This window comes from Paralichthys olivaceus, chromosome 5 (genome assembly GCF_024713975.1).
Source record: "Paralichthys olivaceus isolate ysfri-2021 chromosome 5, ASM2471397v2, whole genome shotgun sequence".
NCBI classification, from domain to species: domain Eukaryota; kingdom Metazoa; phylum Chordata; class Actinopteri; order Pleuronectiformes; family Paralichthyidae; genus Paralichthys; species Paralichthys olivaceus.
Genome location: NC_091097.1, coordinates 16,435,132 through 16,460,847, shown reverse-complemented (window position 1 = coordinate 16,460,847; position 25,716 = coordinate 16,435,132). Strand labels below are relative to the sequence as shown.

General features: G+C 40.9%; 3 protein-coding genes across 5 annotated transcripts; 1 reads left to right on the top strand and 2 right to left on the bottom strand.

The window, feature by feature from the left end:
* Positions 1-145: 145 nt before the first annotated feature.
* Positions 146-17,013, bottom strand: slc6a16a (solute carrier family 6 member 16a). 2 transcript variants are annotated; one of them, XM_020105949.2, is made up of 14 exons: positions 16,896-17,013; positions 11,459-11,496; positions 11,009-11,187; positions 7,261-7,477; positions 6,896-7,053; positions 5,985-6,111; positions 5,717-5,892; positions 5,373-5,483; positions 5,020-5,261; positions 4,559-4,739; positions 3,228-3,429; positions 2,591-2,750; positions 2,346-2,508; positions 146-2,042 (listed from the first exon to the last, which is right to left on the bottom strand). In XM_020105949.2, exons 1-14 carry the CDS (start codon positions 16,946-16,948, stop codon positions 1,692-1,694), a joined length of 2,358 nt encoding a protein of 785 aa, XP_019961508.2. In that variant the 5' UTR covers positions 16,949-17,013; the 3' UTR covers positions 146-1,691. The 2 variants fall into 2 exon arrangements, with proteins under 2 accessions (XP_019961508.2, XP_019961509.2); XM_020105950.2 differs by lacking the exons at positions 11,459-11,496; positions 16,896-17,013 and having other exon boundaries at positions 1,550-2,042; positions 10,847-11,044.
* On the top strand, positions 13,524-21,725 carry eps8l1a (EPS8 signaling adaptor L1a). Its single transcript, XM_020105951.2, has 14 exons — positions 13,524-13,667; positions 14,829-14,943; positions 15,076-15,134; positions 16,131-16,263; positions 16,933-17,021; positions 17,101-17,175; positions 17,250-17,398; positions 17,488-17,697; positions 17,876-17,984; positions 18,385-18,525; positions 18,636-18,774; positions 18,945-19,107; positions 19,672-19,804; positions 20,239-21,725. The coding sequence occupies exons 2-14, from the start codon at positions 14,829-14,831 to the stop codon at positions 20,323-20,325; spliced, it is 1,602 nt and encodes a 533-aa protein (XP_019961510.1). The 5' UTR covers positions 13,524-13,667; the 3' UTR covers positions 20,326-21,725.
* nme4 (NME/NM23 nucleoside diphosphate kinase 4) lies at positions 18,338-24,590 on the bottom strand. Of its 2 annotated transcripts, XM_069524637.1 has the most exons (6): positions 24,339-24,590; positions 23,298-23,428; positions 23,120-23,221; positions 22,858-22,970; positions 22,566-22,703; positions 18,338-18,477 (listed from the first exon to the last, which is right to left on the bottom strand). In XM_069524637.1, exons 1-5 carry the CDS (start codon positions 24,466-24,468, stop codon positions 22,583-22,585), a joined length of 597 nt encoding a protein of 198 aa, XP_069380738.1. In that variant the 5' UTR covers positions 24,469-24,590; the 3' UTR covers positions 18,338-18,477; positions 22,566-22,582. The 2 variants fall into 2 exon arrangements, with proteins under 2 accessions (XP_069380738.1, XP_019961507.2); XM_020105948.2 differs by lacking the exon at positions 18,338-18,477 and having other exon boundaries at positions 21,458-22,703; positions 24,339-24,589.
* Between the last annotated feature and the right edge of the window lie 1,126 nt (positions 24,591-25,716).

Here is a 25,716-nt window from a genome sequence, read left to right as displayed (position 1 = left end):
GCCTATATGCACAGAAAATTCAAAACCACAATTTGTGAAGAAAACCCCTCACCAACGTTTCACTTTCTTAAAAAAAAAAAGTTTTTAGGACTTAAAGGTTTTGAGCAAAGCTGAGTGAATCACAGAAAGTCGAGAGTCAGGTTACTGCCATCTAGAGGTTTATTCAAGTCCTCGTCTAGAACGATTTGAAACAGCTACAACTGACACTGGATGAACACGTGTAAAAACATTGCTCTTATGAGGTAAAACGATATTAATACAAAGTAAAATGAGCAAATTTAACCGACATATTAACATCTCTCATGTTATAAACAACGTGATTAACAACACGAACACAAACATCACAGTTTCTCATGGTAGAATGTTTTCATGCATGAAGCATATTTCTCAGTTTAAATCCCAGCGTGAAATCAAAAGTATAGTTTGACAGACTGGTAGCTGGTAAATGTCCTTATGTAAAAAATAAAATAAAATCCTTTGCTTCACCAACGAAAATAAAAAGCCTTGATTTGACTGTGTAATGTACCTTCACTTATATAAATAAAATAACTTTGGCCTGTCAGCAATGCATAGCTTGCTTGAATATGATGACAGGGTACAACCCAAAGACTCTGATAAAATCTGTTTACGAATGTCCTGCCTCCACAACTCTCTCTTCCACTAAAATAAAATCCTTTGCTTCACCAACGAAAATAAAAAGCCTTGATTTGACTGTGTAATGTACCTTCACTTATATAAATAAAATAACTTTGGCTTTTCTGATAAAGTCTGTTTACGAATGTCCTGCCACCACTTTGACAACTCTCTCTTCCACTAAAATAAAATCCTTTGCTTCACCAAAGGTACGGTTTTCTTCCTTTGTCGTGTATTTACAATGGTTTTTATGTTCTGAACAGCTTGTGTGGTTCAAAAAATTAACAGAGGGATAAACAAGGCGGAACTGAGGTCTTGTTTCACAAATAAAGAAAATAAAAAGCCTTGATTTGACTGTGTAATGTACCTTCACTTATATAAAGAAAATAACTTTGGCCTGTCAGCAATGCATAGCTTGCTTGAATATGATGACAGGGTACAACCCAAAGACTCTGATAAAATCTGTTTACGAATGTCCTGCCTCCACAACTCTCTCTTCCACTAAAATAAAATCCTTTGCTTCACCAACGAAAATAAAAAGCCTTGATTTGACTGTGTAATGTACCTTCACTTATATAAATAAAATAACTTTGGCTTTTCTGATAAAGTCTGTTTACGAATGTCCTGCCACCACTTTGACAACTCTCTCTTCCACTAAAATAAAATCCTTTGCTTCACCAAAGGTACGGTTTTCTTCCTTTGTCGTGTATTTACAATGGTTTTTATGTTCTGAACAGCTTGTGTGGTTCAAAAAATTAACAGAGGGATAAACAAGGCGGAACTGAGGTCTTGTTTCACAAATAAAGAAAATAAAAAGCCTTGATTTGACTGTGTAATGTACCTTCACTTATATAAAGAAAATAACTTTGGCCTGTCAGCAATGCATAGCTTGCTTGAATATGATGACAGGGTACAACCCAAAGACTCTGATAAAATCTGTTTACGAATGTCCTGCCTCCACTTTGACAACTCTCTCTTCCAGGGTCTCGCTAACTCACCTTCCGAGGATGAACAATTTGTTCTTTCACAAACAAACCACCCTCCTCCCTCAGCTGCGCTCACACTCCTGTGTCTTGCTCCTCATCCTCCTCTACCTCCAGCTGCTGGGGCAGGAGCTGGTAGTGGTCGGCGCCCACTGTCTGGAAGGCCGTCCTGGGACGAGCCTCGTCTTCCTCGGAGGGGGCTCGGTGGTGGGAGCTTGAGTCCAGCTGGTCACTGGAGTCGCACTTGGTGTACAACTCACGGTGCATCTCCTGGCCACCTCCTACTTCGGAGCGAGCGTTACTGAGCTGGCGGTTTTTCCACGTGGAATGGATGTAGCCGATTGGCACAGGCAGGCTAGCAAAGACTATGAGCATGACGATCATCGCCAGGGCCCAGCGAGGATACTCGAGAGTCATCTCAGACGCCTGAAGAGACGGATGGACAGAGCATATCAGAGAGATGAGACATCAGTAGGTATCCACAATGCAAATTACTTTAATTTTAGTATCATAATTTCTTTGTGGAGTTTAAGGCAGCTGTAACACCATATATTGAGAAATACATATTAATAAAAATAAAAGTTTGTATGTTATACATTAAAACAAACTTTTGTCAAACCATTATCATTATTTTTCACTGGGTGTCATAATACAACTTTCCCATACGCTGTAAACATGACTTAGAATTGTTCTGTTTAAAAACTACTGTCTTTACATATAATATCTTACTGTGTTTTGATTCCAGGCAGTGTATGTGGGACCTTTAAAGATCATGCGCAGCAAACTGGCAGCCAGCAGTCCCACCATCGCCAGTAAACACACATACTTCCAAAGATATTTGTACACCACTGGAGGGCGCCATTTGAGCATGACCTCAATATCATCCAGGAAGCTGCAGTGGAGGAAATAGGCATCTTCTCATGATAAAGCAAAGACGAAGAAAATTAACATCCGTCGTGTATATTGTTTCCTACCGATCGGTTCCATAAACCCAGGCCACACTTATGGTTTCAAAAATGACTACGATGACTAACGGGAGGGTTGCAGAGTAGTCATCAAACATCGTCACAAAGTAGTTCCCCGAACGCTGGGTGAACAACATTCCTATCAAGAAACCCAGAGCACAGCTGGACACTGAAAAACAAAAGATGTAGACAGTGTTAGAAAGAAGTAAAGGTACAAAACTAAAAGTATTATATTAGGTGATATAATATACAAAAAGAGAGCGTGAAAAATGTGAGGATGTTCCCTTCTTTTTGATGTTTAAACTAAAAGTATAGATGATTATGGTTTAAACTTACGACTGAATATATACACACACACACACACACACACACAGACATACATATATGTATATAAAATAAAGAGCAGACAATGGCTCCAATATAAGATGCCTCGGGACTTTTATTCTTTCAATGACAGCAATAAACAATATTTGTTGTCTGAATAAAGAAAATGACTGTCGATTCTACAGAAGTGTATTGTATTGATATATTAGTCTTGTATGTAATCATACATTTATGCAGAATCATTTATTCAAGCCATATACTGTATACACCTGTAATCCAGAGAAAACTTTGAACACATGTTAATTTGTGGGGGCAGGATTACCAGTGAGTGCAGTCCTGTGGCGCCCCAAGAAGCTGAAATTGTCCATGAGAGGTGTGAGGATTCCCTGCATGGTCCCAAACATGGTGCTGAGGCCCAGGTTGAGCAGCATGAGGAAGAACAGTGTGGACCAGAAGGGGCTGGCTGGGAAGAGCGCCATCACCTCAGTGAACGCTATGAACGCCAGGCCCGTGCCTTCAACACCCTGCACGCACACAAAGACGATAGTGACAATACGTCTAAAAGGAGAAAGGGTTAATGTCGACTGATGGTGGAAAAAGTATGTAAGGGCTCCACACACACCAGGAGGCAGTGAAAGTGCAGTATTGAGGTTTCCAGTCGTATCCTATAGGTACAACCTACACAAAACATTGAATTCTGTGATAAAATAAACACTGTGAGGTACCATGACATTTAGTGCCTCTTCCTCTGTTTCTTTAGTTTCTCCTTTCACTCCTCTATCACAGCTTGCTCCTTTCTCTCCCGGGGACCTACTAGATTCAGTGTCACGTATGTTTTCCTCCTCTTGTCGACTGGATGTTTTACGGTACCTCCCAGATTCTTCAGGGGTCCTGGGAAACGCAGCACTCCACCTACATACTGCGTTATTGAAATGTTCACCTCTGGCTGAGCCTCAGGATTTTTTAAGCCAATTTCATACACTCATAAATATCAGTCCCCTCAACATGCCTGATTTTTTTTCATCAAGACTCATTAATTATTATCAGAGGAAACTGATAAATGTTAATCAATTTTGAAATATCATAGAAAGTCAAACAATTTCCTGGACAGAAATGTAATGAGGTCTTCCTCACATCCTTCCACCATGTTTTGTGGTAAGGTAATACGAGGTAATAACAGCAAACATTACCTTGTAACTCAGGCCGACAGGAGAGTATTTTGGGAGTGGTACTGACGGTCAGTGTAACTGTGACGGACGGATCACTGTGTCTGTGTGTGTGTGTAAGTGTGAGAGAGAGCAACAGCTGCAGATGCACGTAAAGTTTGCATCAACATTTCTCTGAGGACATTGTGGCGAAGTGGAGACTAAACATGAACACGAACAGTGAAGGTGTTAACGTATTACACAACACAGGAAACAGTCAGGACTACGGTCGGCTCACCAATAATAGCAACCAATTATGTTCCAGTGGCCTCCTACAGTTTGTTTTGACAGTTCTGAAGTTTACGTTTTCATCAAAGTTAACCAGGAGGGACTGGCTACACATCTTCAGACATGTGGAGTCTCTCAGACTTTAACCCTCAGTCTGCACGTTAGTCCATCTTTCCTGAAGCCACACTTTTAAACGAAGGAGCCGTTAAATGCCGCTCACCTTATTCATCTCCTCCTCCAGACTGCAGTCAGTGATGTTGGAACCCACAATGGGGCTGTAGTGACTGTACCACTCTCTGTACTCCCCTAAGGACACAGAGCTCGGATCTGACATGTTGAACCAAGGCCACCAGTGCTCTTCAGGTCCATGTGACGCCATGGAGCTGAGCAGACCAAGATTTCTGCAATGAGAGAAAGACTTCATTTGTTTTGACTATTTTAACTTACATAACATTTTACTCTTGGGTTGACCGATGTATTCCATTCATCTTGTTATCTACTGCATGCATGTGTTATATTTGCTTTCAGCAATCATTTGCCAGTCTAACAGATTTCTGTAGTTTTTATCATGATGCCTTTACATTGACGGGATCATGATAATGTAGTGCTACAAAATATGTTGCAATAATGGACTGAACTAAATATTTATTTTCATACACACACACACACACACGTCCGTACTTAGTCACGCAGCGTAGTGCAATGTTCTTGGCACGGAAACCCAGCACAACAAAAACCACTAGTGATGCCAACACCGATGTCATGAAGTTGATGCCAGAGACCATCAGCGCGTCCCTGTGGCAGTTGTTGTTGACTGGATTGTAGGAGGAGTACGCAATGACGGAGCCGTAGCCCAGACCAAGGGCGAAGAAGACTTGTGTGGCAGCCTGTCGCCACACCTGCACATTACCCCAGATTTCCAGCTGAAAGGGACCAACAAAACCAAAAGTCTCATTCCGTTTTTACGAGAAAACTTTATTCAATTCAAAATCAAGACAGACAAAAAAAGGAAAACAAGAATACGATGAACTTACTTTAGGGTAAAACATATAGGTGATTCCATCAATCGCACCGTCCAACATCAACCCTCTGATTAAGAAGATGAAGAGAACCACGTAGGGAAAGACTGTGGAGAAGTACATCACCTAAGATTTGGAAAAAGAAGCAGAGGATGATTTTACTTGTAAGAACATTTGAAACGATTAGTTCCAAACAAAACCGCCAATCAGTTCCTCCACAGAGACACGCTACATCCGTTTCTGTTCTATGTGGTAAGTCGAGCTAACTGCCTGCATCCTTATCTTAACCATATTCAACAGACATTTGAATTGGTTGTTGACATGGAAAGTGATGAAAACCAGAAGAGAAGTTAAGTTACCCTTGCAGAGGACTTGATGCCCTTGATCATGGCCAAAGAGACAATGGTCCAGGCAGCCAACAAACAGCCCGTCATGATGGGGTTCAACTCTCCGGAGTCATCGATGGAATTTGTGATGTCGAGGGCCTTCCGGAACCAGAAATATGACGTCGGGGAGCTGCCTGCACATTCTTTCACTGTCAATGGAGAAGACCAAGATGTTGTCTTTATGACCTTTGATCGGCCTCATGTGACTTACTTTTGTTTAATTTCTGCGTAATGCGAATACCTGTGTCGTTAGTGGTTACATCGAGAGGACACTGCTCCCACGGCAGAGGATACTGAAAAGAATTTCCCAAGTAGAACAGGCTCCATGCAATGATGACATTGTAGTACAGAGCCACGTAGAAACAGACCTTTGAGGAGAAGAAAGGGTTTGTGAATGATTTACTTAGTGAATTTTCAATATTTACGCAGCAGGTCCTTGAGATATACAGTATGATACAGTATGTGCCGACTTGCATATTGTACATTCGGTGAAAACATCTTTCAAGGTCAAAAATCTGAACAGCGCAGAAAAACAAATCTCAAATGACCCAGGACAAAATTTAGCTTTATGTAATGTTGCGTTTGTGTACATTTGTGTGTTTGCATGTGAAGTGTAAGTGATTGCCTTGTAGCAAGGTCCTGCTGATATACGTGTGCAAAAGACAATTTCACCATGTTTTTACAGCATCAAATAACTAATTAACACCAAACTTACTGGTCAAATGAACACTTGAACATACATCAGTGTGATAAGAACAACAGAAAATGACTGAAACCATGTTTGAGAAAAATGTACTTCACATGCGCTTTGACATTTTAGTTTGGCCCATGTTTTATCAACTAACATGGAGGTGGGGGAATTTGTTAACAATACTGCAGCCAGCCTCCAGGTGATGATAGAGACTTTCTGGCTTCACTTTTTGGAGAGCAGTCATGTCGTCCATCTTTACATACAATCTACGTAAAGATGGACACTCGAAGGTTGTAGAAGCCTTTTAGACGAATAAATAGATTTTATGACCTTGCTTCTCAGTTTTTACCACTAACACCACTAAAAAAATTATCTAAAGCACAACTCAGATCGAAATCAAGAGTTCAATTTCAAGCCAAAGAGAAAAAAACTAATGTAAATATAAATATAAATATATTCACCATGCAGCTGGAGTAGCCAACCCCTGCCAGTTTCGGGGAGATGTGCTTCCACACACCGATGCTTCCCTGTCGGATGCACTGCCCAGCTGCCAACTCCATGAAGAACAGTGGAACGCCCACAATCAGGAGGAGAAAAACATACAACACCATGAAGGACCCTGGAGGGAATGAAGAAAGACAAATGAAGAAACTAGAAATAGCACACTTCGGTTGTAAGATTTGTTTTCATATAACACTGTGCTCTTTACCTTCGACCACTGAAATGTAATCATCTTTGAGTCCAAGTGATTAAAGACCCAAATCTAATCGGTTGACCCTTGAGCATAAGTTACAAAGTTGATACTAGCGACCACTGAGACACTCACCTCCTCCATTTTGGTGGCACAGGTATGGAAACCTCCACACATTCCCTAAGCCCACGCTGAACCCCACCTGGGCCAACACGTACTGGAACTTCGAGTCCCAAGCGGGCCGGTCTCCATCACTTGTCGCGACTCCATCCGGACCTTGTGTAAGCTGAGATTCAGACTGACCCTCACCCAGCCAGGCTCTGTCCTCGGTGTCGAGGGAAGGTTTTTCTGTCTGGTCGGAGAAAAGAAGAGGAAAAGCTTCGGTAAAACCTCACTGATGTTAAACTGAGGTAAAGTATTTTATTAAATCAGATGAATAAAATCAAATATGCTGTGTTAAGGTCCGGGCTGCAAATGGAAAATATTTAATATTATTAAATAACACCTGCGAACAAAGCTCATGTGTGTCAAGCAAAGATTTTTCTTCACCAAATCAAAAGCAATGATTGTCTATGAGTTTACCTCTTTCCCATTCCAGCAGATACCACAGCAAATTGATCATTTATCTGGGACCACAACAATATACGTGGTCTGAGGGGACTGACCACAGACTACGTCTCGAAGAGGGAACAGGAAGGGGACCACTGTTGTATTTTTCTGTTACAGTGTCACACTGTGTGCTAAATTCAGGCCTCCACCTCTGACCTGCCATGTGAAAACAAAACTATGAGACACATGTGCTGCAACTCATGCTGCACTTCGGTTTCATAAATAAACATGGAGGATATGCGCTCAGTAGAAAACCAAACACAACATTCAGATGTGTGTATGATGAGGGCTGTCATCAGACATGGATCAGCTGAATCTGAAACAGTCAAGGGTGAATGGTAAAGAGACTGCATTTATATATCGTTTTTCCAACTCAAAGGGTTTTATAGTCACATTGACACATTTGTACAGAACTTCTCTATGCAGTGATTGTTTTTTTAAATCACACACTGGTCATGTCAGCACAGCTGTCAGGGGAAAATATGTGGGGTCCAGTATCTTTCCCACAATATGGACACTTAGGAATGCAGACAGAAGGAGCCCGGGAACAAACCAACGACCTGCTGGTTAGTGGACAACCCTCTCCAACTCCTTAGCCACAGCTGAATCCAAACCCAAGTTAGAAGTCGATTATGTGAATTGTCTACCATTCACGTTATGAAAATGCACATTTGATTATAAAGATTAAAAAGAAGAATTAAACACGTGCAAGAAAATATCAGATGAGCAGACTTCGAACTCTCGCTCATCAACTTAGCTATTGTGAGTGAGCCTGATCCAAAATGACTTAGCACGAGCCAAACCGGCTTAAGAACATGACCCGGCCTGGATTATTTCCATGTGCCGGTGATGAGAATGGAAAATTACAAGAGGCGCATGATCCAGAGAAGAATTGCGGCCGGTTGGTCAAGACCCATGACCAAACAGTGCAGGTGATTTCAGAAATATGTTTGCACACATACACAGAACAGTGTGAGAGAGACATGAGTGTGCATGGGTGTGCAAATAGAGAGGAGGGGGGGAGGAAGGAGACCTGATGGTGAGGGTCTTCAGTGACGTGAGGGTGAGAGTGAGAATCCACTGGGAGGTGTTAAGTTTGTATTGGTTCACACTGTGGGTGGTACTGAGGCGCATGGGTAGGGGCAACTGTGCACCAAACAAAAAAACTGCAGCTTCATGATAATCAAGTCTACAAGCTACAAGTTATTTTTTAAGGAGACAACAATTTCTCTAGTTTCGAGCTTCACAGAGGTGAAAAAAAATCAGCTCATGAATAACATTTTAAAGCAGTCCAACTTACTGATCTTTAAATATGCATATATTCATATAAACTGGTTCACATCAACAATAGTACTAAACAAGAAACTGCTTTTGTAATAAATCACGATATGGATTCATTTCTCTGTTAGCTCAGTCTGGTCGTTATGGACAATTATTTCTTAGACTTAAGTCTGTTAGTTCCTCGTTCAGGTTTTTTCTGCATCTAGAATCAATACACAAAGAGCCATGAGCAAGATTGACATTTACTCTTGATTGCACATATGTATGACTGATTGCTGCAGTTTAACTGTGGAATCCCAGTGCAACTCAATGACTTTCCTACATGGATATAAATCATTTTAAAGTGTTCATTGCAGGGTATTGAAAAGAAGCAAAATAGAAGGAGAAACTTATACATACAAGCATTAATTATATGTCTGCATATGAGGGTAACAGTCTTCAGCAGCATATACTATGTGTTTATAGACACAACCCTCCACAAACTGAATACAGCTCCTCTCATATATGTCGACATGTTTAAATCGAGGCAGAGTCATTTTTTAAAACTCTTTTTATAAATGTATCTTTGGCAACGGGCCAACTCAGGGCTGAGAAACATTTCTGTAACACTCCCATTAGAGTAAAGTCAACAATCCCACTCATCAGGCCATTCACTAACTTTCCACTCATTCCCAACTTTCGCTGGGGCGAGCTGCTGCAGGCCGAGGATCATATGGCATATGCTGCTATACATAACATTGCGTAATACTACGCAGAATACTACAGTGGATTACACAGGACAAAATACCAACAAGGCATTCTGGCATAAATACATCACTGCAGAACAGCAGCTGTAGTTTATAATCAGCTGTTAAAATACTCACTTTTCTACACCTGCCTTGCCATGTTATCAGGTCTGAAATGTATCTCAGCACGTATTTAAACCGAAGGAAAAAGTGCCAACACCCTACACAGGAACACATATATTAGCAAATACACACTTGACACTGTTCCCCCACCACACACATGCATATAACTCATGGCATTACAACACTCAGTGATTTGTACTTGATGTCTGCAGGAGCCTATAGCATAAAAATACTTTGAGGTTTTACTTTTCTTTTTCTCCCAGGTAAATTATTTATATGTATTCTAGGAAACATTGAGGCAACACAGCAGTGTGGGGGTTTATGAACAGCTGCGCATCAGTGTTGTGACGCACTTTGCACTCCATTACATTTCATTAATCAAACACTTTAATTAAATGCAATTATCGCAATATCATTTTCATGAGAAGTGATGAAAGTAACAAAAGTGTATATATATATATATAGTGCTTACATGCATCATGCCATCACACTGAGGAGGTTTGAGAAATAATTGATCTTCCTCAGATTTGGAAAACATGTTAAAAAAAACAAAATAAAAAAATTATATATATATCGATATTGCCTGATATTAACATTTCTGTCTTGATATCATTTTTGGCCTTATCGCCTGGCCCTACTAAATCACTTTTATTTAATTTCTGCACAAAATTTGGGGAAAAGTACATTTTTATATATATATAACAGAGTTTAAACCCACAACCTTCATTCAAGAGCAAAGACCAATCTGAAAACTTAAAAGAAATTGTGTTAATCGCGATACTTGTCGATACTTGACTGAACATCTTTCTCTTGACATCAGTTTTAGTCATGTCACAGTCACGACGCGTCTTCACGCACAGAGAAGTTTATGGAACAAAGTGTTCAACCCCAAAACAAAGACCCTCAGAAACAGGAGCGACAATAAGTGAGACATTGGTGCTCGTCGAGTCACGTTAACGGAGCGTGATCAGATCAACACATACCATGCTGACAGCGTGCTCCAGGCTCCAGTTTCCAGTAGCTGGTGTGGCTTCCCTCTCTGACAAGGCTACTTTTAAAATCTTCCTTTTTTGGGTTTGACAATAATATGACTGGAATTAAGAACCCACTTTGCCCAGGGAGACTGAATCAAGTTGTTTTCTCACCACTCGTGGCAAAGTGTCTGTTCTGGAACGTGCTCCTGTCGACGACCGCCCGAGAAGAAGTGAAGGAGAAGTTGGAGCCAATGGGAGAAGTGGGGGGGCTGAGCTGCCCTTCCCCTGGCCAACATAAATACACACTACTGGATGTGATGTGTGTGTCCGGCCCCTGTCCACACTGCAGCCTATGGGAAAACAGTCAACTCACTAATTATATTCTATTTTATTTGCATGTGTAGAATATGTAAATTCAAGGCACATTAATTATAGAGAAACCCACAAAACTTTGGCAAATGTGGAGGGACAACTGGGAAAACAATTCAGCCTGGACAATGGGGGAAAGAGATGAGAAAGACCAGGAACCGTTTTTAAAGTAATTATATTGATGACGGTAATAATAATAATAATAAAATAAATAATAATAACAATAATAACAACAATAACAATAGTACTTACTGTTGTTGTTGAGAAAGGTCCTGCAGCTCTGGAGATACCTGCAGCAATGTGTGAGAGAGAGAGAGAGATAAATCCTCAGTGCATGATGGGAGTTCCCCCAGCAGTGTAAATTATGTATTTGTGTGGTCACACTGTTTTTCTGCCCAAATAACATAGCTATTTATCTGTGTTGTTTATTATTTATTGACGAGTTAAATGTTTTAAATGCTTTTAAAAAACGTGCACATTTCCACCAACTGGTAAAAAGGGCAGTATCCACTCTTTGCCTCTGTGTACAAACTGCTGATTGCAGTAACTGTGGAGATCAAATGAAAAGCTCTTCAGATGAAACCTGTTTGAGATCAGAGTCATGTGAACCACGTGAAGAGTAAAGATCAATTAGACTAATTGAAAGGTTCAGTGTATGGAATCTAGCGACCTCTAGTGGTGAAGTTGCACGTTGCAGCTGAATAGCCCTCACCTCAGCCTCCACTTCCACACATGACAGAAAACCTGTGGCAGCTTCAGCAACTCGAAAGGTGCACAGAGGCTGCCATGTTTGGGCTTCTGTATAAAAAACCAAACATGGCAGCCTCTGTGGAGAGGACCCACTCCTGATGAAGTATTTAAATATAAAGGGATCAATGTAGAGTAAAGAAAACAAGAATTTGTACAATTTAGATAAAACACACTAGTGAAAACATCACTCAGATTATTTTATATTCAATTTCTGCCAATAGACCCCTCTCATGTAAATTTTACACACTGGGCCTTTAAATGTGGATCATGATGGTAAAAACTATGTTAGCAGATCATATGACTCATTTGGCCAGAACCTATTTGCATAGTCAGGCTGTAATTTAAGAAAGGTAAAAGCAGCTGTTGTAGAGTCAACATCCACTGAATCATCAAACTAACAGAGCAGCTGAACCCTGACCTGCAGGAAAGTCCATAAAAATATGCACCTCATTATTGCAGTTCATTATTTCTGCTACAGTAAAGTAATATAATTAATGTCCTCACTCTGCAAAGCCACTGAAGCCTGGAGTTGAATCTTTTACGTTTTGTGGTTGTACAGCAGCTGAAAGCTCAAATATCTCTCTCCTGTATCATCATCCGTGAGACTGTGAGCAGCTATTTTTTTGAAACTTTTTTGTACTGAGTCGAGCTGCAGGGGGGTCTAAGCTGCAATGACCAGTTGGTGTCGCTGTTCACCAGCAGCTCACTCTTCCCTCATCCCATATCCTGCATACTTTAAATTCTTCTTGTCGACAGGAGAATACAGTAAAAAGAAAAATCATAATGAAAACACGGAATTCATTTTATCAAATTCTACCATGACATTGTTTGCTAATCCTGTAATTTAATGATGCAACACATATTTCATTGATTCTAATGTTTCAACTATTTCCTTTAACCAATTGTAGTATGTCGAGCTATAGAACTATACCTGTACAGTATTAACTATAAATTATTTTTCACTTTCTCGTTAACATTGCAAATGGTGCTTTTATCATGTTCATGTTTCACACATGTTTTGGGGACGATGATTTATGAGTGTGTGCAAATAAAAACACATCTGGTGAATCTAAGTTTTATAGTTTTATAATTGAATATATGTTTAGTAGGTGGCTGCATAGTCACAAAGAAAAGTTCTTATAAGAAAGAACATTTAAAAATTAATTTTAAAGGTTATTTAAATCAAAATCAAAGCAGCAGTCAGCTAATTTATAAGCTCACTGAACTAATATCATTTCTCCTTTGAGATAGATCCAAAGAATGATTCATTTCTTTTTATTGTCCTTTATTCATCACATTTTTCACCTCTATTGTTATCATGGCCTCAAACGAAACCTGCTGCACTGAATGTGTGGAGGTGGCGACTGCATGACATTTCTTCACTGGCATGTGCTGCAGATAACATTAGCCCCTTGGCGCAAGCCACAGGCAGTTGCTGATAGAAATGCCTGTCTCAAGTCACAGGAAGCTCACAGAGACGCAAAGAGAAGGGAGGGCCGCAGCCCTCATAGGTGTATGAGAGAGTCAGAGGAGAGTGAAAGCAGCAAGACAGATTAACTGCGAAAGGAAAACCAGACTTGTTTTTCTTGTTCTTGCATTTCTCTAGAAGGTGGGACGTACCTAATCATGAACAGCTCAGATCAGAGCACACACAACTCAGCACGAGGATTGGTTTCTGTCCCTTGGATTTAAGCTCAAACAGCACAAGAAGGTACAGTGATGGATCTAGAATTCAGTACTTAACTTTGTGGAAACTGTTTGTAGGTGTGTGTATCTGTGTGTGTTTCTGTGTGTGTGTGAGAGAGACAGAGGGACAGAGGGAGAGAGAGAGGCGGGTGCACCTGTCATGTGAAGGACAGCTGCTTTACGTCAGTAATATGTGGAGACTTTTCAAGAAGCTTTACCTCATCTTCACACATTAGAACTTCCAATCACTTGCAATTGCATGGGGGACTTTGACTGTGCATTCCATTATCATTTGTTAACGCTTGAAAAAGTTTGCATTTTATCTTCTGCTCTATCCACATGTTGGAGGAGAAGAAATGAAGGAAGATAAAGGGGAAAAGAGCTGAGATGTGTTTGCACAGCACAAACTCTGTGGTTTTTAAATTTGGAGAGTTTCTCCATCAAGTTTTGGTGGTTGTGTCATCTGCATACCAGGCACCTGATGACAGTGGAGCATGTGAGAATACTTGTTATTCTTAGGATCAGGGTGTGACACTATCAAGCCCCCGCTCTTCTTATTTTCAATATACGATATTCAGGTTACGGCTGAAATGAATGTTTAAAGTTTATGAAATTCTTTTATATCACATTGATTCATATGTAAATGTTCCACTTGATGGACCGAAACAATGAGTCACATTAATTGCTAATGAGCTCATGCCCTGATAATTACAGCGGGCTGATACAACAATTAAGCAACAAGAAATTAGATGCCACATAAAAGTTGATATGCTGGCAAAAATTTCTTGAAAAAAGGTTTTATTTTAATATCTAAACATCATTTCCTGTTTTATTTCTGTGAGGCAGCAGAGTGCTACAGTGTTAAAAATGTTCCTGACAACAAGAAGGATCAGTTTTTTAAATTCTGACTCTTCAGTGTTGTGGAGTTTGGATGTTCGCCCTGTGTCTGGGTGATGTTCCTCCTTCCCACAGCCCAAAGACATGCAGCTTAGGGTGATTAGAGACTTTAAATTGTCCACATATGTGAGTGGAAATGGTATACATACTATATGGTTGTTTCTCTTTATGTCTGCCCTGTAATATGTTGTGCAAAATGTAAGTTTTGCCCAAAATGTCAGCTGGGATTGGTCCCATGGATGTATGTCTGTATAATCTTGATTTTTCTCTTTTTATCTGCACACACCAGATGTCTGCACCACCTCCGGTGGTCCCGAGAAAGCCCTCAGGCCTCCGAGTCATGATACCTCCAGGAGAGCGGCATCTTCCCGGCAGCCTGCCCAACTACACAGTTTCTGGCAAAGGTGTACTAATGTGCATGACCACGTACTGTGGATTTATGGATACTATCGTGTAACTCACTGCAGCAGGCTCAGTGTTTTTTGTAAATGTGTTCATTTTTGTTTCAGTAACATTTTTGTACTCCCTCTGCTCAGACAATGGTGCCCATGAGGACTCAAATCATACATCTCAACTAAATGCAGAGAGAGAAGTGGTATGTACTTGCATAAATAATTTTGTTATAGATTAGTTATTCATATATATATAAATGGAGAGAGAGAGACAGATACATTGTAAGGCAGTGTCATTATCTTAACGTCAAATGAGATCATCTCCTGTGCAGAGAAGCTTAACGAAAGTATGTAGTCCCATCAAGTTTATGACAGTAACCCTCATACAGCACCTCTGCACTTCCCAGACAGAAACTATTGTCTATACACAAGAGAGAGGCCATAACAGCAGACACGAGAGTTTGCCGTTGATCAAAATAATTAAAAAAAGTAACATAAGCATTTCAATTTAAAAACAAAGAAACAATAGCTTCAGCATACAGATGATATTAATTTTGCCAAAGGAAAAGACAGAAAATCACATCATAATGTAAAATTTGCAGTGCATATGATGTTCAGGCTATAAACATTAAGGCTACAGGATGTTTGTATAGTAACATATCCTTTTAAACTTGTCTACTGTGTTATTAGTGATGTTGAAAGGAACCACTCCCATTGTTCCTGAAGAGCTAATCTGATCTAAGTTGTAGAAATAATATCTGTGCAGACAGCAGAGAAGGGACATAGCTTTTTTTTTTTTTTAAACGTTATGAAGGAAGTTTCATTTGGCTCGTGGTTAATGCAACTTCAGCCGAGCCAGTCAATAAACCAATGATCTACGACTGCAACACAGGAATCTGCAGCAAATACAGGTTATAACTTTCAGCTTGTTGCTCAGCTTGTGGTAAAGCTGTTTTATTAGATTTTATTTTATGTTCATGCAGATGTTGTGTTACTCTTCTGGACAAAACAAAAGAAGTTTGTATAAATACTGATTTTTAACATTAAACAAAACGAATTACACAGTTTATAAACCTTATGATTACTTATCTCTTGGTTAGTGCATTAAATTATCTGCATTATGATTTGTTACGTTATTAAGTTGAAAACTGCTGTGAGTTGCGTGGGAGTATAAAACATACAGTGTGTGTCTCCTTCAGGAGATTCTGAACCACTGCTTTGACGATGTGGAGAGATTCATGGGGCGGCTGCAGCAGGCGGCCGAGGCCCAGAGTGTTCTCAACCAAAGAAGGAAGAAGTCAAGGAAGAGCAAGAAGAAGATGGAACAAGATGGTGAGAGGATCCTCACTATCGATCAACTCACTATGGTTGCACGGTTTCACAAAGGATGGTTAAGAGTGATGTAGGCTAGAGGGAGAGTAGGAGCAGGACACTGAAGGTTGAATTGGCACACTATCAACAGTCAAATCAAAAAACCCTCAGGTGCTTCAGATAAACTCTCGCCCACAACAAACATTCTTAAGAAATTTGAAATGTCTGAAGCTGGGGCCAAGTCAATTCTGTGTGTGGTGTATTTGTTAATTTGCAAGATTTCACAAAAAACAGATAACTATGAACCTTGACTGAAGGATGTAGTACGGGTCAGGGAGGAAACCATAACATTTTGGTGTGGACCTGGATCAGGGGGCAAACCAAGGAATATTTTTTCACTTTCTTTAACTAACTTTCTTTTCTCTTGTCAACATTTTTGTTTTTATTCATGGATCCTGATGAAAAAAAAAGTGACATGTTTGGGTTGTGTGCAAATCTGCATCTAGTGAAATTAAATGTGGGTTGATAGGGGGACTGTAGGGCCTTGGTGGTGGTGCGCTCTACCCAGTGGTGAAAATAGGAGAAAAAAATACTACTTTGCATCTTGCTTGAGAATAAATGAGTTATCTGAATAGATTTAGGGTATTTTGTACCTTTTTTTGGACTCTGGTTGTACTCTCTTGTGTGCAGAGGACTTGTTGACCATGAAAGCGTGTCCTCCATCAGAAGAAGACTTCCTGGACGTCTTTCAGAAAATCAAGTACTCCCTCAGCCTGCTGGTGAGATTACACTAGTTATTTATAATTAAACACTGAGTAACGCCACTGGAAATGAAAATGAAAATGTCTGCCTGTTTAGGACCGCCTCAAGTCGTCCATCTCACAGCCTGATGCGCCCGACCTGCTGCACCACATCTTTGTGCCTCTCAGACTAGTGAGTCTCTCCAGAGTTTGATTAAGTGGTTTTTCTTTCCGTGAAACTGACGCTGGTGACCTTCTCCTTCACAGTTGGTGAAAACCACAGCAGGCCCAGCCTTAGCTGGATCCATGGTTAGTCCTGCTATGACCAGCGGTGCTGTTTCACTGCTCCAGGAGCATCTGACTGAGGCGGAAAAGGAGCTCTGGACTTCATTAGGGTCTAACTGGACTTCCTCATGGTCTGTGTGTTTATGTCTGTGTGTGTAAATCTGGTTTTGAGACTGTGCTGTGTTGAGCTAACCACAAGCTCTTTCCCTGTTTTTCCCAGTTCGAACCTTGATGTGTCTGCTGCTCCATATTCGCCCGTCTTCCTGGACGGATGGCAGTCGCAGGCCTATGACTCAGCTGGACAGCCTCTGGAAGATCCCATCGAGTCGCAGCATAAGCAGGATGCTCTCAGGGAGAGGAGAGAGGCCCGAACTCTGCAGAAACAACCTCGACAAGCAGCCGAGAGCACCGGTGAAAGCACTGATGAAGTGTAAGTCTGTAGACAGAGCAAGGCATAGTTACATAATATACTGTATGTAATAATGTACTGTACAATGCCAGTAAAATTCCTAATGGCTGAAATTAACACTATTGCCTAATAGTATCACTCACTGATGTATCTCTCAACAGATTCAAATTACTGATGTCTGAGTTCATTTTCATTTCAGAGAAGGCAACGGGCTCCCACCAGAGGGAGAGAGGTTTTACTGCTGCAGCTACGATTTTGTGGCCAGAAACAGCAGCGAACTGTCTGTGCTACAGGGAGAAACACTGGAGGTGAAGACACACAAGTAGAATGGTACTCAGTAGAGCGAATACCTCCGCCAAGGCCCAACAGTGCCCTTAGGAAACGACTCCACACACACTCATATGAGTCCCCGAAAGATCCAAAAGAAATCAATATTAAAATATTCCTTATGTCAGTAAGTAAAAGAGAATTCTGGATCCACCCTCTGATCCGGATCCACACCAAAATGTAATGAATCCATGGGACCCATATCCCATCCTTACATCGTGTTTCATAGCGATCCCAGTCAACCTTGCTTACAAAACAGACAGGGGTAACGTCTTGGCAGAGGTCATTAGAAAAATAAGTAGTGACCCACCTGTAAAAGTACAAATAGTCTTGGAATATACCAGAAACCCTTCGCTGATTTGTGAGACATCCTCTCTTTAGGTAGTTGAGTCATCGAAGCGATGGTGGAAGTGTCGGAATCGATTCGACCAGATTGGATTTGTTCCCCACAACATCCTGGAGCCTCTGTCTGCTCTGAATAACACAGGGAGGGACAATCCATTGGTCCGCAAAGAGTCAAAGGTACAAGTACACACGCAACACTACTCTGACTGTTTAATGCCTGAAACACTTCACACACTGTGTGGTTTTAAGCCATTTGACGGTTTTATTTCTTCCCTGTTCTTCCACAGATTGCACTTTCCCCGACAACAAACTACTTCTCATTTGCTCCATCCAGCCCGGATGGAACCAGTCCTACTGCTGCAAGCCCAACACGCCCACATAGTGCGGGGTTACCATCTGCAACAATGGGAGACGACAATGACAGAGGTAACGAACATCACGTGTAGGATACAAATATAGAAAAGAGCTGTTTATGATATATATACAAATTTCGCAGTGGAGAAATGGGACATTCTGACCTAAATTATTGTGTATGATGCTGTAAATGATACTGTGCTGGTGCATGTGTATGCAGATTACATTTTGTGTTTTTGCAGTCTTGATAATAAACGATGAGCTTCTGCAGCGGCTGGCTGGGAGAAAAGAATCTGTCCGTCTGCCGGTGGTCAATCGCACCTCCGACACTTCTGCTCCCCTGAACTACCACTCGCAGCCTGCTGAGGTGGAGGCCTGGCTCACCACTAAAGGCTTCAATCCACAGTGAGTGTTAATTGACTGATTCAGCACAAGGCCAAAGCCACATTCTGGTTCTTTTACAGCCACGTATACTAATCTCAAGATCCCTAATTATGAGGAATACCACGTCCAATGTCACGTGTGTATCAAAATCAATCAAACATGTACCTTTGTCTCACTGAGGGTTTTTGAAATCAGAATTACCCAGAGGTGAAATGGTCTCTAATGTACCAGAAAATCAGATTTTATTGATCTGAAGGTGGAATGAGATTTATGGAGGTGGCTATTGGACATTTCAGTGCTGATATGTTTATTTATTACCAGTAAATTACATTAAACTTGCTGCTGATCTGCACAATAGCGCCCTCAAATGTCAACAATGAACAAAGCAAGAACAGTGAGCTGGATATTTGCAACATCAAGTGCAAAAAAAAAGTTGAACTTAATTAAAGGAGGATCTAAAATTTGTAATTTTCCAAATTAAAACTAATCTTCTTCTCGACATTATTATTAAAATTGGGGATGTTTTGACAATGAAAAGCGATCAGACACCAGCAGAGATTTTGTTGCTTCTTTCTCCTCCGTCAGGACGATTCAGAGTCTGGGCATTTTAACTGGAGCGCAGCTTTTCTCTCTGAACAAGGAGGAGCTCCGCACAGTGTCATCGGAGGATGGGGCAAGAGTTTACAGCCAGATAATGGTGCAGAAGGCACTTCTCGAGGTTTGTCTAATGTTATTCTAGGTAAACTGTGTGTGTGTGTGTATATATGTGTGTGTGTGTATATGTTTGTGTGTGTGTGTGTGTGTGTGTGTGTGTGTGTGTGTGTGTGTGTGTGTGTGCGTGCGTGCGTGCGTGCGTGCGTGTTGTTAAGCTTGGGTCGATGTGTCCTGAGACAATTGTTTGTTCAGCCTCGACTGATATAGACTTACATCATTTTAGCCTGTTGCCATTGACCTACATTGACTAAAGTTTATTTACCTTCCTGTTTAGAGATCCAAAATACATAGTAACTTCTAAATAGGTTAAAGGTCAGAGCCTTCTCGTTCTTCTGTCTGACGTTAAAGTAATTTCACAAACAGTGTGTCTTTCATTTAAACCTTTACCGTACAGACACTGGATGAAATTCAAATTAAATATCTCTCTTTCGTTCTCAGGATGTGCACAAAGCCACAGAACTGGAGGCGGTGATGGAGAAACAAAAGCAGAAGATCGGCCTGGAATCAAAGGGTGGAGCATTTTGACTGAGCTGTCCACATCCGCATCAGACATCAATGGTCGTACACGTGGTGTTGCTCGTACAGCTGGTGGCACAGAGGCATGTTTTAATCATATGTGTTGTTGTGTCACTTCTGTGCTAAAGATTCATCGACAGGAACAAACTGTGTTCAAAGTAAGACTCTCTTACTAATGCTCTAATAGTGGAACCAAACAAGAGGAGCTTTAAACTCCTCGACAGCATACGTACATTATTTTTGTTCTGTATTTAGTGAAATATATAATATGTAGTACAGATGCATACTGTTACAAGCTGTACTACAGTATGCACCCATGACATTGAAGAAGAAACTAATACTTCCAACAGTAGAAACATGAGTAATACAATTTACACCAAGCTGTTTCTGACACTACTGGATTTCAAGTGCAAAAGATTGACTTCATTTGCTCGTCTGACTGAAAGCTTTAAAATGTCACCCTCTGGGACAAGTTTTAGAATAAAACATTTACTGACAACATTGTGAATTTTGAAAACAAGTGATGAACTTCAGTTCAAGGTAGAAACAGTGTGAAGGTTGTAAGGTGCAGCTGTGGCTTTGAGGGAGAACAGCAGGTTGTTATTTTCAGGGTTGTTGGTGCGACGTGCTGCTGGTGTGGCTCCAGCTGAGCACCAGGTTTCTTCAGTTACCCTCAAGACTGTGGCATGGAAGTTGAGAGTCGGCTTTGGTCCCAACTTGGACCACTTTGAAATACACTACCCACGTGTTTATGCCAATGAGGGACATCACAGACCACATGTGAAACACACAGATTGTCTGCATGGGCACAGGATGTGGGGGGGGTAGGGGCGGCTGCCGGAGCCATGGCCTCCAAAGAAGGTCCGAAAGTATTTCGGGGGGAAAAAAGAGACGGGAAAGATCCGCAGACGGAGGCACAAAGGAGAAGATGTGGTGGATTTGATGTTGTTTGACGAACCACCTCAGAATCAGGGTTCTCCTCCTGCTCTCAGCGACCCTTTCAGGAGGAGCAGCTGGAGGACGGTCACTCATAGAGAAGACAGACTGTGATTTTAAAGAGTGGCATTTACCAAACGGAGCCACTGAGGGAATTTATGACTGTGTTGAGACCAGGCTGTTACAGTGAGAGTCATGAACAGTCTGAGTGAATCAGTTTTTATTGGGTTAACGTCAACCTGCTTGCTGCAGACAAATGCACATTGAACTTACTGTACGTCATAAATACACAACTTCAGTCTATGAGATTAAAAAAGTTGCATTGTGGTGCACATCAGATCAGCATGTATACGAGGGATACAAGGGATACGTTGCTGTGGATGTAGCAGCTTTAACAAAAAATGATCTATATTTTTGTATAACAACTGTGTGTTCTATGATTAAAATATATAATAAAACATTTCTGTGAAGAATTCTATTACGAATTATTTATTTCACAGTTGATACTGAGTGCAATATAAAAGCTCAAGTCATTTTTTATCTCTGTAAGGGATTTAAAAAGTGACACTGCAGATTTCGGCGCGCTCTGTGTGTGTGTGTGTGTGTGTGTGTGCGTGTTTTATTAAAATAATCACACTTAAAATATTTGAGGACAAAATTCAAGTAAAACGTCATGCATTAAATTGCTCTTTATAATTGCACTTAATAATCCTATATTTAATACCCTGAGACAAAACATCAGATATCCTTTGTTAAATTATAATAAAAATAATATTTCTATTCACTCTCTATTCCTTCACAGCAAGGCTTTTTTTACATTATGTAGTTTCTACTGTGTGATGGTTTTTAAAATATCATGAATGTTCACTTGAGAAGTCAGATTAGATATTACAATATATTTATTGTTTATTGAAATTAGGTTTTACATTTTTATAATTGTTATAGTCTTAGCATCTTGCTCAGCATTTTTCCCAAGGACATTTAAACACATGTGGATCGAACCATTGACCTTCTGATTTGTGGATGACCGCCTCTACTTCAATGAGATTCAATGTCTAATATAAAGATAATTATAACTACTAATCAGAAAGTGTTTAGGTGACTATGAGTAAAAACTGATTTTACTCTGAGTCTCATGCAAATACATTTTTAAAGCTTGGTGCATAGTTTCAATTTTAAAGCAATTAGTAAAAAAAACATTTGTTTTATCAAAAATCTCTGTGACTTTAGAGTTAGTGCATTTATTTTTTTGGGCAGGAACACTGAATTGTTTTCCGAGCAGCAGGAGAAGAGGTAACAAGACTGAATCTCACTGCATTCAACTGTGTCTTCACGGCTCGCAGGTGATGGTCTGGTCACAGCTGTCCCAGTTCAGGAGCTCTTTACCCTGAAACCACAGCTGGATCTCCCGCTCAGCCCCCTCCCGGGAATCACTGGCATGGACCACGTTCCTATAAATGACCAACATTCATCATTACTTCACCTCCAAGACGACAAAAAGAAGGCTACACAGGCAACAGGCTCACAAAACACAAAATCTATAAAGTTATTGCCCAACTGTGAAACTTACTGCACATCCAATGAGATAAAAACACATCAGGTTACCTGCTGACATGAATGCTGAAATCTCCTCTGACTGTGCCGGACTGGGCCTCAGCTGGGTTAGTGTGTCCCACCATGGTGCGTGAGGTCTGGACAACATTGTGCCCTTCCCACACCTGAAAATGCACATAAACGCTGAACAGAAGAAGTGTAGCAGGTTTCTTTCTTAAACATTCTGCACTGGGTGGGAATCGTTTGCTTAAACAAAACTTTCATGTCTTTCAACCTAATGTAAAAATAGACATCATAGAAATGATTCCCTCACCATGGCGACCACGGGCCCTAAGGTCATGTATTCTTGCAGACTGGGGTAGAAGGGCTTTGTCCTCAGATGACAGTAGTGCTGAGCCAGGAGATCATCAGACACCTTCACAACACATGAACAGAAATCAGACGTTGCACTTCACACAAGCATCCAACGTGGTCACCTCAGGCCTTCCTACCTGTAACATCTTCAGACCGACCAGCTTGAAACCCCGCTGCTCAAACCGCTGAATTATTTGTCCTACAAGACGTCGGTGGACTCCATCAGGCTTCACAGCGATGAGGGTCCGCTCCCTGACATCTGGAAGACCTGGTGGGGACAGAACAGCAGCTGATCACAAAGCACCACCCTCACATCAAACACAGGGATGGAGACGAATATGGAGATGATGCATGTTCACGCACTTTACTGCAGAGAAACACACACACACAAAGTACACACAAAGTACACACAAAGTACACAGAGCAGAGTGGAACAGGCACTTCAGATATTTTTGGTGAGTTACGCTCAGATCAGCCACAACACGACGCACGAGCTAATGAATGACAGCATGCGATCAATTACACACACGTGACCTGCCTCGAAAAGTCCTGACAGCACTTAACTCTTGAGCCCGTGTCGTGGTGTGAGCTACGTGTTGGTTGGATTTTAGTTTCACGCTGAGAAAAAAGTTCGGCTGTTGTGCCGGGTGATCCTGCGTCTTGCGCGCTGCATGCGCTCCGGTTTTGGTCCAGTTACGCACAGCGCAGGCCACAGTTTCTCCATCATCGCCGTCACCCACATCATCATCATCATCATCATCACTATCTTCTGCGCCACTAACCTAGTTCCAGTTCATGACCCCGTGAGTTTGGCAAGAGGACTTGTTTTTGCAAATGTCCCAAATGGATTTTTGGAGCAAGTAAGATGAACGTTGCGGATCGGAGGTCTCCATGGTGACAATAACGTTCAACGAGCAGCAATATGTTCTTTTCAATCTTAATAAATACAGTTTATATCCACGTCAACATTACATATCCCACAACAAAGGAGAAATTACTTGGAGAGATTTCTTTACGTTTACTGGTTAATTCTGAGTAAGTCTTGGAAGAATTGCCATTTAGTCTGATTACCTGCGTTAAGGAGAGGATTGAGTCGAATTTAACTGAGGTGCCCAAAGACTGGATGAAGTACAAAAGTCAATCCCTTTGCTTTTCTGAATATAACTTCAGCCACTTACTTGATTTGCTCCTGAGTCCACACAGCAGAGCGGCTGCAAACCCAGACACCAGCTCTTTAGTGGTTTCTCGATGTCTCCAATAAAACGGACGAGTGACTCCGTGAAAAACGCAGCTCCGCAACACGCTCATGTTCTGATGTGTGTCCCGTCAGCCTCAGGAGACAGAAGTCAACTCTGCTCAATCACAACTCACGGGTCTGTCCCACCTGACTGCAGCTCCCACTGAAACACACTCAACTCAGTGAGTTCCACAAGAACTTTCACCAGTTTAAAAGTTAACCTGTTGAGAATGTAATGTCACACCCCCAATACCAGGGGAATGAAATGTCCCACTGCCCATGTCAAAGGATTGCTGCTATTTTCAAAGCCTCCTAATATAAACTCCATTGCAGAAAGAGTTCAGTATTTCAAAAAGTAGACTATATATATTTTTTTGGTCAGAAGTTGTCAGAGACAGAACAGTCAGGTGACAGAAGTTAAGAGCCCAACAATGACCCTGCTCCTCAGGTCCAACAAATACAGCTTTGAGAAAGTTCTTCATGATCCTGATACAAGAATATTACAGCGACTTGAATTCAGTATTTTTATAAAGTTGTTGGACTTGCAACAGCTTACAAATGGTAAATGTCAATTTTTTGTCTTTCTTAATCTCTAAAACTGATGGATCCTATATTCACATAATGCAACTCAAATCTGTCATCAATACACGCGGATGTTTCTTTTAAGCTCTGAAGTAAAGCAGGTTGACGTTATTATCTTGTGCTTGACACGATACAACAGTCTCTTTTCTTCCTGTGACCAATACATTTATCTTGAGCTATTAAATATGTGGAATTTGTTTTAAATTAAACCACATGAATATGAGATTCTCAGAAAAGAAGTCTGAACTTTTACAGTGAAGATATTTATACGTTTTCACATCAAAAACATATAACAAATTTATATTTAGCATCAAGACAAGGTTCTGAGTTTAAACAAGCTCTAACTAAATTAAGGGTCCAGAAGTCATATTCATTAGATTGTGCTGAGTCACATGAACCTCCTCTGTCATCTCTTTTCTAAATAGCAAAAATCAGAGCTGAATGTACAAAATAATGAACATCTTAACTGGAATTAAACGTTGCTTAACATCTGAAAGTTCTGAACAGACCTCAGCTCAACATAGAGGAAAGATAATGTGGAGTTGTTTCACCTCATCACTGTGAAGCTTGTGAAGTTGTTCTGATTCTTCCGGTGGTGACAACTTCCCATCTTAAGTATTTTTTGCCTTCACTCGACATTTGCTGCATGTGATGTGTCACATGCAGTGCATCAACAACTCAGAGGACGCTTCATCAAGGGCTTCAGCCATTCTAAATAATTTATATCTGCTAATCCT

What these genes read in the sequence shown, in the direction of transcription:
- nme4 (XM_069524637.1), bottom strand. Translation starts at nt 24,468, where the DNA reads ATGAGCGTGTTGCGGAGCTGCGTTTTTCACGGAGTCACTCGTCCGTTT. An exon ending in TGGACTCAGGAGCAAATCAA is followed by an intron (nt 23,429 to 24,338) that starts GTAAGTGGCTGA and finishes TGTCCCCACCAG; the next exon opens with GTCTTCCAGATGTCAGGGAG. An exon ending in TAGGGCCCGTGGTCGCCATG is followed by an intron (nt 22,971 to 23,119) that starts GTGAGGGAATCA and finishes GTGCATTTTCAG; the next exon opens with GTGTGGGAAGGGCACAATGT.
- eps8l1a (XM_020105951.2), top strand. Translation starts at nt 14,829, where the DNA reads ATGTCTGCACCACCTCCGGTGGTCCCGAGAAAGCCCTCAGGCCTCCGA. An exon ending in GGTGAAAGCACTGATGAAGT is followed by an intron (nt 17,698 to 17,875) that starts GTAAGTCTGTAG and finishes TTTTCATTTCAG; the next exon opens with AGAAGGCAACGGGCTCCCAC. An exon ending in GGGAGACGACAATGACAGAG is followed by an intron (nt 18,775 to 18,944) that starts GTAACGAACATC and finishes GTGTTTTTGCAG; the next exon opens with TCTTGATAATAAACGATGAG.
- slc6a16a (XM_020105949.2), bottom strand. Translation starts at nt 16,948, where the DNA reads ATGGTCAACAAGTCCTCTGCACACAAGAGAGTACAACCAGAGTCCAAA. An exon ending in GACCTTTCTCAACAACAACA is followed by an intron (nt 11,188 to 11,458) that starts GTAAGTACTATT and finishes GTTTTCCCATAG; the next exon opens with GCTGCAGTGTGGACAGGGGC. An exon ending in TTGGCTACTCCAGCTGCATG is followed by an intron (nt 6,112 to 6,895) that starts GTGAATATATTT and finishes TTCTCCTCAAAG; the next exon opens with GTCTGTTTCTACGTGGCTCT.